At 48.3% G+C, this 14,600-nt stretch overlaps 1 protein-coding gene across 4 annotated transcripts in view; it reads right to left on the bottom strand.

Annotated features, from left to right (window-relative positions):
• Positions 1 to 8,232: 8,232 nt before the first annotated feature.
• OSGIN1 (oxidative stress induced growth inhibitor 1) overlaps positions 8,233 to 14,600 on the bottom strand; it is a 48,850-nt gene continuing 42,482 nt past the window's right edge. For all 4 annotated transcript variants that reach the window (XM_085847451.1, XM_085847452.1, XM_085847454.1 and 1 more), the window contains 3 exons: positions 9,994 to 10,343; positions 9,663 to 9,900; positions 8,233 to 9,372 (listed from right to left, as the gene is read on the bottom strand). In XM_085847451.1, coding sequence (XP_085703577.1) covers positions 9,015 to 9,372; positions 9,663 to 9,900; positions 9,994 to 10,343 — 946 coding nt within the window. In that variant the 3' untranslated portion in view covers positions 8,233 to 9,014. The remainder of the gene's footprint in view (positions 9,373 to 9,662; positions 9,901 to 9,993; positions 10,344 to 14,600) is intronic.

Genomic DNA, 14,600 nt, shown 5'->3' with positions numbered 1-14,600 from the left:
AGAGAACTTCCTGTTCCTTGGTGTTTGTGGTGCACCCTCTCTACTGAATGTTTAAAGTGAAGTCCATTTAGGAAAAGTGATGAAGTTTGATTTTACAACCATCGGGATTTTGAATAAATTGTGAAATAACAATTGTGAATGTGGAGATACTGTATGTGATTTAAATGTAGAAACGTGATGTGGAATGATTTTAATGATTTGATGATGTTTAGCACGTGGGGCAATTCACAGATAATAGATGATTCCCTCGGATGGACGTTGAAATATTGTTTTATTCATCTGCGAATGTTGAGGTTACCTGAACTTGTGCTGGAAAGGCAATGGCAAACAACCCAGTGTAACCCTTTGATCGATTCAGTCAAGGTAAATTCATGATTTAATTGGATAGATGCTGAAGATTTAATTTTTCATTTATGGATTTTAAAAGGAAATATTTTATTGTTTTGACCAAAAGTTGTTTAAGAGAGTTTGGATGTTTATTTGTCTGAAGTTTAAGATGCTTTTCTAAGACTGGGATAAAGATTGTGGAGGGTGAAGCTGCATGTGTAGACAGAGTGTTTGAGCTACAATATAAATGATATTCGCCTGATAACAGATTTGACAATTTTTGAACAACTGTTTAAAATGATTTTTTGGTTTTGATAAAAGAAAATGGATTCGTAATTGAGAAGGTCGGAGGAAGTGATAGATGGTTTGTGAATGTGAATTGGAAAAATGGCAGCATGTTTGCTGTTTTGGTGAGAGAGAAGTGGACAGATGGAGAAATGTCAGAGATTTAAAATGTCGATGGAAATAGCAAATGAGATGGATGTTTTGAGTATACGTACAACTGGGATTTCTGTATATTTTAGCATGTTGTTTTGGGAAATAACAAGGAAAGGGATTAAAATATTGATATGACATATAATGCAAGTTAAATGCTTCCATAAGAATCTTTGTTAGTCTTGTAGAACTACATGTGCCCATGACGTTTATTGATTGGTGTTTAATTGATGCTTTGTTTGTTTCGGAATGTTGAAAGCAGTCTTTGAAGCAATGTACGATGTCATCTAAATGAAGTTTGGAAAGAAGTTCCACACAAAGATTGGACAATGGGAGAACCCAGATTTGGGTGATTGAGCATTCAACACATGATTATGCCTCCCCTTCCTGAGGAGATAAGATGGAGCAATGTGGGAAAAGAAAGAAAAACCCACTGAGGAGAAGGTTGAGCAAAGTCTTAACGTCGGCGTTGTGTGGTGCCCTGCGTGGAGGAATGTTCTCAGCCACACTCTCGATTGCCGCTCTGCAAATACATCGTGAACTTGCTGTGGTCACTTCAATGTACGACAGGCCTGGAATTCCACACTGCGCTCCTTCAACCCAGTGTCCGGCCCAAACTTGTACTTGCCCACATCTACCTTCTCCTCAGCTCAAGGAGTGCTTTGATTGTGTTTCCCATTGGGTGCCGCTCTATCCACACCCTGACCTGTTTATCTTCTGACTTAGGGTAGCATGTTTCCAATGTGTGACGCATGCTGATGAACAGGCCATAAATTAAATGGAAACTCACTCATTTTCTGATATGGAGCACACGCTGACATTGTTGATTGAACTTGAATAATGGAAATCTTTTCTCCTTCAGGAATGGGACATGGTAATCATGTGTAAGAAAAATTATTCAAATTTTCCTTAAAAAAAAAAAACGGGGGAGTGTGGGGGAAATATTTATATTAATGTATTTTAAATTGCAACAAATGGAATTTCAGAAATGTAACTTTTATGCTGCAAGTTGATTTGGCTGTCATTTCTGGCCAAAAGACTTTTGCCCTAAATGATAAATGTGTTGTTCTGGAGCAGAGTGACAGAGCTGATAAATGAACCTTTGCTTAGAAAATGTACGAAGTGGCTTTTCGTCTAAAGGACACGTCTACAGTCTGGGTGAATATCCCCCAACCTCTCTCTCATGGAAGTATAAAATGCTTTGAAATCTAAAAGTTTGGAGTACGAGCACGTGAGGAAGTATAGTTTCTCAGTGGCTCGTACTCCTTGGAACTGACCAAGTACCAAGTTAGAATAAAACTCTGATGTAATGTAGAAGAGAATTGAATCGGGTTGGTCTAACTGTTAACTAAAGTAAGAATAAATGAAATAGAACCAAATAATATTGCAAACAAATGGGGATTCTTAAGTTCATTGTACAAGGGTGAGAAGTGTATGGTGTATAATTAGGAAATAAATTGTTTCACAAGGAAGGACTTGTGTGGACATCAGTTTTATCAGTGTCGATAGGGTTTTTTTGTAGGATTTTATAATCAAATCGGACAAACGTTAAACTCTGTCTGAAGTCAAATAGGATTCCACAATCGGCCAGTGAGAATCCTTCAGGAGGACAACAATCACAACAAGGTGGGTTAAAAAAAATCCACATCAGTAGTTTTACCAGAAGGAGGTTGCTGACGAAGCTTGAGCGCTCTGTGGAAATATGGGGGGGGGGGTGAGGGTGGGGCATATCTCAGACAGAGCAGGTGGGGGGGGGGCGAGGCCAGAGAGGAGACGGTGGAAGACAGACAGACCACCGACCTGCCTGCGGTGAGAGAGTGAGGTAGCCAAAGACTCAGCCTCATTGCGGGAGAGACCGATGATGTGAAATGTCTTGGTTTCCACAGCGTGAAGCAAAGAAAGGTAAGAGGAAGGAGCACCAGCCCAGAGGACAGAGCAGTACCCCATCAGGCTGTGGACAAAAGATTTGTTTGTGGTCAGGAGCTCAGGCATGCCAAGGAAGGATTTTTCATTTGGGAGGAATCCAAGTCGGTGACTGGCTTTGGAGGCCAGGTGAGAAATGTGGCTTTCCCAAGAAAGATCATGGCAAATAGTGAAACCCAGCAGCTTCAAGGAAAGGACTTCTGACTTCAAGAGGATTGTTGAGAAAGTAGATTTGGGGGGGGGGGGTTCCAGATGGTTCTTGAGGAGGAAAATCCTCCGGATGAGGAGGAGAAAAGGCTCGGTGGTGATGGGGGAGAGGAGGGACAAGAGAGGGGGAAGGAGGCAGTTGAGGATTTGAGGAGGTGGAGTGAAGAGATGGAAGAGAGAGGGCAGGGGAAGGAGGCAGCTTTGTGGATGTAAAGCTGCTGTCACACCTTGACGTTTTAGCCAGCGTATGAAAAATTTGGCGAATACGCTGGCACACGTCGAATACGCTATGGGTAAGTTTTGTACGTTAAGAGCATGCTGAAGCACGCTCTTAAAGCAATTTTAAGACTGATGCCAGCGTATGACTCACGTTCCGCATAACGCTGGCCATAAGTTGGAGGCACGTCACGCGATCGTTGACACACATTACTTGTAAGTTACTCATAAGTCGAAATACATCGAGGTAATGTCTGGCGTACCCGAAACTTATTTCTAACCTACGAGTGACGTGCTTTGAACCTATGTGTAACATATCTCCAACGCATATTGACGTATTTGACGTCCTCCGGACGACTACAGAACTTACTGAACGTGTTTAACTTACAGCTACCGTATAATGGCGTATTGGCAGCGTTTAGGGGAATTGGTATATAAAAATGGGCTTCACAGGAGGAACCCGTCAGTGTTCCAGACTCTATGGTGAGTATATGTCCATGTCATCCGAGAGATGGAGGATCCGGCAAGGCTGAGACGAGAATACCGACTCGCTGTCCTCCAACATCAACATGACCTCATCGATTTGACACTGTACCAGTTGCGTGCCAATAGAGCCAGGAGAAGAAGGAACTGGGTGACCTCTCCGTCAGAGGGTGAACGTGATGATGGATCCTCCTTGCGTCCGCGTCCAGGAGACTTCTTGGCAGCATTCTTCGAAGTTTTCTTCAGCATGACGGTGATGTTGACACTTCGATGTCCAGTGCGGTTATGATTTGAATCGTCGAGCGGCAGCCTTTTAATAGGCTACGCCACGTGATCGTCGGCGATACTCTGCCGCGCTATGCATAAGTTAGGCTATCGTTGGGCATAAGTTGTGAACGCTGACAACACACTAAGCATTCGTTGGTATAAGTTATCTGTAAGTTATCGAAACATTCTGTGTACGTTACTAATATGTTATGCATATGTCCAACTCATTATGATTACACTATTATACGCCCAAAACTGAAAAAAACCATCAATAGTTCAGCGTACGCCAGCGTTTTAGATAAATTTTGATACGTTGCCATACGCTGGCTAAATCGTCAAGGTGTGACAGGGGCTTAAGGGGCAAGATTGGAGGGAGAGGGGTGAGGGGGAGTTTTTGAGAAAGGTGAGAGAGAAGCTTAGAGGGGGAAGAATGTGAAGGGTGCTTTGAGAGGGGGGAGACGATGAGAGCAGGCATGGCAAAGGTGCTGGAGGGCGATGGGAGAGGTGGGGAGAGGGGAAGGATGAGACTTGGTGGAGGTATAATGAAGAAGGGAGTGGGCAGGGGGAGGTACAAGATTTGAGGAGTTGGGAAGAGGGGAGATGTGCCGAGAGGAAGGAAGGAGCATGCTTGTGGTGTTGAGTGTACTGATTGAGAGAGTGAGAATTCTGTTAAACTATAATGGAGCCCACAGATGTGAGAACACCACACAATTCGGGACAACAGAAGGTCAGGTCAGGTATGGGAGCATGTGCCAGAACAGCGCGTCGCTGCATCCACTTTCCGTCGGTACTCCAGGGGCCTCCGTCTGGCCATCCCCCAGGCAGATGCCAGGCCCATCCCCATCTCCTTGAGATGGTGGTCAACCTGCTGCAACCATGAGGCACATGGTCGGCCCACTGGCCTCCTCCACTCATGAGACTCCCTCGCTGAGAGAATCTGGTGAGCAGGATCAGCATCAGGAAAACGAGCCACATGTCCATACAGCCGCAACTGACGCTCACGGACTATGCAGGTAACAAATCTCATCTGAGTCTCTCTCAGCAACCGCTCGTTGGACACAAAATCCGACCAGCGATAGCCAAGGATTCTCCGAAGAGACCTGGTACCAAAGGAATTAAGTCTCCGTCTCAGATCCTTGGTCAGAGTCCAAGTCTCGCACCCATAGAGCAAGACTGGAAGTACCAAGGACCTGAAGACTCGGACTTTCGTCCTCCCGCACAGGTACCGGCAGCGCCACACCCCATGATCCAGTGAATCCATGACTCCCCAGGCCCGACCCAGACATCTATTGACCTCTGACTCGCAGCCAGCAGAGACATGAATATCACTGCCAAGGTAAGTGAATCTCTCCACGACCTCAACATCCTCACCACAAACAGGTGGTTGTCTAACAAACAGACAACAGAAGACGAGCTGATAATGAAGCAGAAGACAGTGAAGAGGTGCCAAGAGCGGAGGTAGGAAGAGGGGCAAGATGGGAGGGGTACGGAGAGGGGATAACAGGTGAGGGATTATGAGGAGGTGGGGTGAATTGGCAATGAATTTGGAAAAACAGGACGATTGATGGAACACAAACATGCATTGTTAACTCGGATTTAAAAAATTTAAATTCGGAGATGCGATTCAAGACATGACGTGAGGGATGAAATAAAGGAGAATTAAGAGAATGGAGAAAAGAAATGTTGTAACATTTGGACTTTTTAGACTTGGGATGAAGGAAAGGTCGAATTGAAAACAGCGTTTTAAAGAAGAAGAATAAGAAGAGTAGTTAATTATGATACAATACCAAGAACCACACATGTGAAAGAGGAAGTTTTAACATTTTAAGAGAGCATTAAAAAATATTTTTGATAAAATTGCATATGATTAGGTAAAGCCGAGTGTTGGCCCAACAGTAAGGGTGGTGGCTTGGGATTCTAGGGTCCTGTGCGGTTAGGGTGGTGGCTTGGGATCCTAGGGTCCTGAGCCGTGAGAGTGGTGGCTTGGGATCTGAGGGTCCTGAGCGGTTCGGGTGGTGGCTTGGGATCCTAGGGTCCCGAGTGGTTCGGGTGGTGGCTTGGGATCTGAGGGTCTTGAGCGGTTTGCGTGGTGGCTTGGTATCCTAGGGTCCCGAGTGGTTAGGGTGGTGGCTTGGGATCCTAGGATCCCGAGTGGTTAGGGTGGTGGCTTGGGATCCTAGGGTCCCGAGTGGTTAAGGTGGTGGCTTGGGATCTGAGGGTCTTGAGCGGTTTGCGTGGTGGCTTGGGATCCTAGGGTCCCGAGTGGTTAGGGTGGTGGATTGGGATCCTCGGGTCCTGAGCGGTGAGAGTGGTGGCTTGGGATCTGAGGGTCCTGAGCGGTTCGGGTGGTGGCTTGGGATCCTAGGGTCCCGAGTGGTTAGGGTGGTGGCTTGGGATCTGAGGGTCTTGAGCGGTTAGAGTGGTGGCTTGGAATCCTAGGGTCCTGAGTGGTTAGGGTGGTGGCTTGGGATCCTTGGGTCCTGAGTTCAAGCCCCGTTTGCTGCTGAATTAACACCAGGGGGTTCAAATGAGTACCAGTGTTGTCACCAAAAGGCTGCACATAAAGGGAAGGGGTATTGACAGATTGATTAAATCTGGTATTGGTGTGGCACAGGCATGATGGGCCAAATGGCCTCCTCTTGCACTTTAATTCCTTTTCAACCTCTGCAAAGGAAAAGTTGAATAAAAATCGTGTAGGTTGTTTGTTTTTTTGTATACTCTGTCGAGGCTCATGTAAGAGCTTATACACAGAACATGCAACAAGGCAGGAAACAAGAGGGGCAGGAGAGGGAAGCACAAATTCGTGAGGATCAGACACAACAGGAGATCTGTGGAAGTGAGAGGGATGGGGTGGGGTACACAAGATGGTACTACAGGGGCTTTCAGGAAGGAAAACAGGGAATTTGAAGGAGGTGGGTTTGGGGTGGATTAACAGGGGTAGAAAAAGAACAAGATTTTGGATGGGGGAAGATATGAGACGGTGGTGAACAACTGTTTTGAAGAGCTGGAGAGAGAAGTGGGATTGAAGAGTGTGGGAGTTTGTTCTGGAGGTGGGAACAAAAAAAAGAGGAATGAAAGAGCGAAGGTGAGCAGTGATTATTGATTTTGATTTTCACCAGAAGGGGGTTTTGCCGGACCTTGAGCGCCCTGCGGAAATATGGTGGGCACAGATCACAGAGGGGCGGGGGGAGGAGCGGGGGGGGGGGCAAGGCCGGAGAGGAGACGGTGTATTTTGGTTTCAGCCAGCCATTTTGCTTTCCCAAGAGGCCGAAGGACCTCGGCTGCTTGACGGGGGTTACCAATGACACTCAGAGAAGTTGTGCCAAGAAGGTGTAGGCCAGGGTTGTTGTGTTCCTGCCTACTCGCTTTCTCCTCATTTGCTTAAAAGCTTGCCATCACTCAGAATCACTCACAGGGGAGGTATCCACAACCAAACTCTTTTCACCAGTCAGTTCATTTCTGTTTACTCAAGGATGACAACTCACAGAACACTTTTACCGCTTCTCCCCATTGAGAGGTCGTGTGTAGTTTTTCAAGGTTGATAACCGACTAAAAAAAACCTTTGAGCATACAGAACACTTGTATGTCTTCATCCCAGTGCGAGTTCGTTTGTGGTTTTTCTCCCGTTGGTCAGAATGATGATTGAAATGATCTTCTTTGTTGAAGAACTGTGTAAAGTTGGTAAAAGAAATGGTTTTCGTATCTCGGGCCGACTTTGCAGCTCCTGACAGTCGACGAATAGTGCTGCAGCTGGCAACGTGTCATATGGAGGATCCCAGGTCTCAGGAGACCCCTCCACTTCCTCCAAGGGTGGATTCCCTTCAATCGGTGATGCACTCGCTGCCTGAGCTCCGACATTCCCAAGCGAAATCCGTGATCGCTCACGCCTCCCCTCCTCGAATGTGGGACGGGGCCTAAACCCCGTTATGTCTCGGACAAACGAACCACTCACGGTACTATCCCGTCCTCCACATGTCCGTTCTTTGACGGCTCGGTGCGATCAGTGGACAGGCATAAGTAGACGATACACGAAACTTCACCGGCACGTTGTCCGCAAAATGGCGGAAGAGGCGTTTGGTGAATTTGGATCGGCAAACGCAAAAGGAAGCTGGTAGTTCGACGAAAGTTACAGGATGAAGACTAAGAACACGTGGTTACGAGAGGTGTGAGGTGAGAAGTTAAAAGAAGAAAGAATTTTTATTTTTTTAAAGATAAGGTAAAAAAGGTTGAAGAAAATATAAATAGCTGCATTGTTGAGTTTCAAATCAAATCATTGTGTGTGCACATGTATCTTTACAAGTGAATTATAGCTTCAGATTCCCATCTACTTCTGGACTAGCATGCACAAACACACACCATTACGGTAAGAAGATATACACACAAACTTGTAGTTTAATGCAAAATATTTATATTCAGTTACAAAGTACTAAAGTGTGCCAGTCACCATAAAGAGGAATACAGTGAAAAAGCAAGCAGCAGCAATTACGATATAAATTAATTTATAAATATCGCTACTTTCAGCCACGTGCAAAGGCAACACGGGTATCAGAAGCGAACTATTACTTTTGTTTTCAGAGAAATGTACAAACACAGCAGAACCCAAGATGACATACATTCAGCAGGAGACAAAGCCTGCACATCGTGCAACACGGGTGAACGGATGAGACGTTTCAAGGCCATGATCAACACTCGCTGAAGAATCGGGTGAACGGCGCCGCGACATTCAGCACAAAGCTACCTAAACTGCTCACAGGTATTACGCAAGTACAAAAGAGCAAAACATTCAAAAGTAGTATTTAAGGTTTAATCAATTGTGAAAGCAATTATTGTGAAAAAAGAAATTTCAACTTGGGGTACACCCCTTGGTATATTCAGTGTACATTTACCCACACTTTCATATTTAAATGCAATATATATATATGAATATATATATATATATATATATATATGAATATATATATATATATATATATATATATATATATATATATATATATGAATATATATATATATATATATATATATGAATATATATATATATATATATACACAGATTTCAAAACCGATAAATCTCCATTCAATGAAGTTATCTAACGTCAAAACATCTCAAAGGCCAACATGGAAAATGTCTGATTGGACAGGAGCGATGCTCCAGGCTACCTGGTTTTAATGGACTCCGTTTCCTGTCGTGATGCGATGCAGACAGCGACTGCCAGTACTCCTCCAAGCGAAAAGCGTACAAACTTATCGCCTGCAAGAGGCCCGATGGCAAACAGTCCCGGCTCTGCCTCGGTTTCATGAGTCAGCGGTTCGAGGGCAACGGGATTGCTCCGAGGATTGATCCTGTCATTGGGGTATCGGGCCAGTGCTTGGCCTCCCTCCGGAAGGAAGGAGAGATCAGGAGCTGAACCGATACGGACAGCCACTGCAAGTACAGTCTGAGCAATCAAAGGAGAGTTGGAAGGGCCAGCCAGCAAAACTTTGTTGTTCGGTAAGAAACAAAGGACACGATGACTGAGCAAGGGGGAAGAAAATTGTGGGGTTGGAGTAGAAATAGGTGCAAGTCAGAAAGGCCCACCTTCATTATCATTTGTCAAAACAAGACACACATTGCAAATTATATTAAATAATAAACCTTAAAAAAACAAATTTTTAAATACAAAAAAAAAAAAAAAAAAAAAAAAAAAAAAACTTTGCATTTGCTATTGGACATCTTGCTGGCGATCCAACGATTGCCTTCAAAACCGACTTATGCAATCGTATTTTGTTTGGATGAGGATGCACAGCATTTCAAAATGAAGTACCTGGGTAAGCTTGTGAAGCCATAGTAGCTCTCATTGCCAAGATGCATCATTTGTAAAACTTTGTGATACTCCGGATAGAGTGATGATGGAAGCTGGGCCAAGCCATGGCCCGAGACACCAGGTGGGCTCCGAAAAGCGTGGATGACAGGGAGACCGGCATGCCGTAACGCCAACACTGCGTCGGCTGCTGAAAAGCCACCACCGATGACCAATACTGGTGGGAAGGTTGCTGAAAGTCCTGTGAGAGTGAAAGTTTCACGAGTCTAATCTCGCAACTTAAAAAGTCTGATGTGCAACACCTGGACAACAAGCTGAAACAAAACAGCAATACCTTTAGGCGTTTCTTTCAAGATGGCTTCTAAATGTTGAGCAGTGTGCCCAACATAGGATAGCTCCTCGCCTGGCACACCAAGCTTCACCGCCATGTCCGTAGATCCTGTGGCCAACACCACTGTTGCTGCCCGCACCCGAAAGCTTTTGTTGACTTGCTGATCTGTGCCCACGTGATGACCGTTTACCTCCCAGGAAGCGACAGAATGGTCGTGCGCTGGTGGAGTTATACGTTTAACAGAGGTAACGTGGGTACCGGTGATGAAACGGCAATCCAGACACATTGCGTGCACGTAGTGACGATAGTAGGCTGCGACATCGGCAGCTGTTGCTCTATCGTTGCGAAAGTTTCTGCAACAAAACCACGCAACATCACCTTTCTGAATCGTTTTGGAAAATGAAAAAAATATATACATATATACACACACACCAATCACAATGTGGCTCCAAACTGAGTGGTGAGCACCAGGATCGTGTCCCATACAGCCCTTGCTGCTCGTCCCAGAAGCGATAAGCCCCGCCTGCCACTCAGGAACATGATCTCTCGCTCAACCACACATACCTGGAGCCATTAATTTAATGCGGTCGGGATCAGTAACGATTCTGTGAAACCCGTTCTCCGACCTCAGCCGAACGCTGTGACGGTGACGTCACGGCGCAGAGCCATGTCTGTAGCTCCCGGAAGAGAGCATCTCGCAGAGCAAATTACAATCATGTTAAATGTAATAACATGTCAGGTTTAGTGAGAGATAATGTTCCTGCATGGCAAGCGGAGTTTATCGCTCCTCGTGCTTTCCTCACCCTGGCATCGTGCATGCGCTCTCTATCCTAATTGGAGTGATGCCTCCCACCTCCTCTTGTTCATGCGTCTAACATCACACCCATCAATATTCCGCCGCCATGGCATGGCCTGCTCGCACGAAACCCGGGAAGGCAGGGCTTCTGCCTCCTCGGTTAGCTTCTGACATCACGCCCATGAATCATCAGCCTCAGGGACGTGACTTCGCCCGCCGTCACCCTTGGAGGTGGGGCTTCTGCTTGCTCGGCACGTTTGCTCGTTCCTTATTATGGTTTTGGTTATAAAAACACAGGGAAAAGTCACGGGGGGGGGGGGCAATTACATACTGGGGAAGCTTATTCTTAAACCCTAGCTAATTAACAAAACACCCCCCACCCCCCCCCCCCCATGTTGTGACACTTAACACTTAAGCTCACATTTTCCCTACTGAATTACATCGAGAGGTCTCCGACACGGCCATGGACCAAGCAACTCTATTTGATCCTAAATTCCCCATTAAATTCCTCCATCTACCCCCACAACCATAACAATTATATATATATATATATATATATTGTTGTGGTTGACGAAATTCGCAAACCACCATTCAGGTCCCTTAGGTGAGATATCTCCGTAATTATATGTGTAGTTCGGCCCAAACCCGTTGTGTAGAGGGAATAAATGTCATTCACTCGGGCTGCGACTCTTCAGGATAGCCGTTTTTCTTTTACTATCTTTATTTTGGACCAGCCGCCATTATTACCACCACCAACCACGTCTCAACAGCCATCACACAACAACCACCAACCACAACGCCGCTTCGCAACAACCACCAACCACAACGCCGCTTCACAACAACAACCACCAACCACAACGCCGCTTCACAACAACAGCCACGACCTTTACCGTCACAACTCGCCACCGTCGCATCGCCACCATTCTCGCGCCACTTGTGGGCACCGATACTGGACTCGTGTGGGGCGCGCACCGAGCAGCGTGTTCAGAGACATCACAGACTTTCCGAAGAAAAACTGATCAAAAACGACTCACGCCCACTTTTGTTCCGTCCAATCGGTGAGCGAGGGGCGATTTGGCCCCGCCTCCAGGGCGTTGGAGGGCGGTCGCTATATGCAAATACATGGATCAAAAAGCATTCACGCCCACTTTTCCTCGATCCAATGGGGAGCCAGTTAGAGAGGTGAAGGGTCGGAGGCAAAGGGTCAAGGGTGAAAGAGCGAAGCCACGGGGCTTATATAAACGGCTGCGTTCGTCAGTAAAGGCAGTGTGCGGAGTTCAAGAGAGTCGTCAGTGGAGCTGGAAAGAAGTGGGAGAAGTCAAGAGTGAAGAGTTGGGACGAGCCAAGAGAGGAGACGGAGAGGGCGAGTAGACAGAGCTGTGGAGAGGTGATGGCGGCGAAGGCGGACGAGGGGGTGCTCGCGTCGGTGCCGGGAGCTGCACAGGGAGAGGCCAGCAACGCGACCGAGGTCGAGGAGGAGACGCTCGCCGCGGGACCCGAGACAGGGTGATATCCTCCCTCCCCCGAGCATCAGCAACCCCCTCCTGTTTCCCCCCGCGCTGAGATAGTGCGACAAAGGGGACCCCTTTCCCACCCCCCCCCCCCCGCTTAAAGCGGCCCGTGTCCGAAGTCGACCTGCGGCGAGGTGCGATCGCCCGGTCTACCCTTCGTGTGGGTACTTAGGTAGGTCGAATTTGGCGAGCAACCCTATCCCACGCGGGGGGCCGATTGGCACGATCGTGGTGAGGCCGAAAGGTCCACCCGTGACTGGTTCCTGGCGTTAGTCCGAGAGGGTCACGACTGGATTGTCCGTCCGGTGGGCGACGTGCCGCGATTCGAGTTACGTGGCCGTTCGCACGCTGGCGGGCGCGAATCCGCAACACTGGTGTCAGGAGTGGGATATAAACCCATCGCCCTCCTCGCGGCACTGGTATCGGAGAACGGGAAAACGGGCTCTCCTGTCTCCAATTAAATTCACGGGAATCGGTCCAGGGGTGAGAGGAGTGACCCCCGATTCCCTCCAAATTACGAGCGAGCTAAATTAACCCTTTAAGAGAAGCAAGATGGCGTCTCAAGGCGAGCGGGAGCCGGGGGTATTAGAAATGGATGTAGAATGTGTAGAATCCATGGCTCAGGATGAAATCCCCGTGCAGGAAATGTTGGTTGTACAGGAAAACGAACTCGCCCAACTGAACCCAGAGCCCGAAATGGGTGCGGCAGCGGCCGCGGTGTATGACACCTCCCCACCCCCTCTCCACCAAAACCCTTCCCCAACCCCTGCCGAAACGGCTCACCCAAGCGCACCCGACATGGCCCAGCTATGCGCCATGCTGGCGGAAATGACAGCGAACATGAACAAGCAAATGAACGAAGTGAAAACGAGGATGGATGCGAATACACAAAAAATGGACGAAAAGATGGATACAAACACAAATGACATGAAGGAAGAGACGAAAAAGCTGCGGGGCGAGACGCAGAACATGGGCCGATGCCTGCAGGCGGGCATGAAGGCCGTCAGCAGGGAGCTTAAAATGGCGACTCCACGTGTAGGAGCGAACGAGCTGGGAGGGGGTGCAACGGTGACCGAAAGGGAAAAATTAAATGGGGAGACCAAAACGTGCGAGACGAGACACGAGGTGACGACAAAGGAAATAAAGATAGTGGAGACAAGGGAGGTAAAGGGTGAAGAGTTGGCAGAAACACGGGAGATGGGAGCAATAGAGGGAAGACTGCACGATGAAGACGGGGTAAGTGACGCACACACACACACACGGAGGTAGTGGAGGACAATGGGGGTGAGCTCGCGGACTGGGTGGGGACCCAGTGCGAGCAGCTGGATGGCCTCCTCCAGGAACGAGGGGAGGGAGTATGCCCCCTTGAGGCGAGTCACGACCAGGTGAGTTCGGTCGTGCTTTGCGAGGTTGAGGGGAGGACTGCTGCGAACGGGTGCACGGAGAGCTTGGGGGGTATAGAGGCCCCGGAGACCCCTTTGGGGACACGAATCCCCAGTGTGGTTGTCCCTGTGTGTGTGGTGCAAGGTGTGAGTGCGTCCCCGTGTGTGGAAGCGACCCCGTGTGTGAGTGGTGTGGTGGCGATGGTGCCAGAGTACGTGCTTCCCAGCACGCCGTGTGTGGATGAGGAACCGTGTGTGGAAGAGGCCGTGTGTGTGGATGAAACGGCCAGTGTGGATGAGGCACCGCGGTTGAGTGCCCCCGCGTGTGAGTGAGGGACGGTGTGTGGATGAAGCACCGCGGTTGAGTGCCCCCGCGTGTGTGAGTGAGGCACGGTGTATGAGTGAGGCACGAGTGAGTGGAAGGCCGCGAGTGAATGGAGCACCACGTGTGAGTGGTATGGTTTATGCAAGGGAGACCGTGTGTGTGAGAGAGCGGTATGTGAGGGAGATGTCGGTTGGCATGCGGGAGCACGCAGCCGCGTCTCCCGGTGTGAATGTAATGGTGAGGTGTGTTAGCGTCGTAACACGCGGGAGTGCGTGTGTCGAATGGCGACGACGGCGACATGTGAGGAAAGAAAGCCGAGTAGCGGCTGTAGTTGTTTCGGGGACCGTGCCAGGTTCACCCAGCAGCGAACACGAGGTCCGTGCTGTGCAACGCACGAGGCCCCCACGTGCTCGCTTGCGAGAGTGAAGTCCCGGTCCGGAAACGCCAGCGGTGGATTTGCCGATCCCGCGGACGGACAAAGTTTAGGCAGGATTACGGATTTGGACCGGACGGGTTCTCCACGCGATCGTGTGTGTTAAGCTCCAACGGGCAAAGCACATGTGTTCGCGTGGGGAACCCCTCGAGACGTGGGGCTT

The sequence above is a fragment of the Eptatretus burgeri genome, chromosome 11 (genome assembly GCF_056783735.1).
Source record: "Eptatretus burgeri isolate ZD-2024b chromosome 11, Ebu_testis_v1, whole genome shotgun sequence".
In the NCBI taxonomy this organism is placed as follows: Eukaryota; Metazoa; Chordata; class Myxini; order Myxiniformes; family Myxinidae; genus Eptatretus; species Eptatretus burgeri.
Note: the sequence above shows the minus strand (reverse complement) of the source record. Positions and strands in the feature narration are given on the sequence as shown.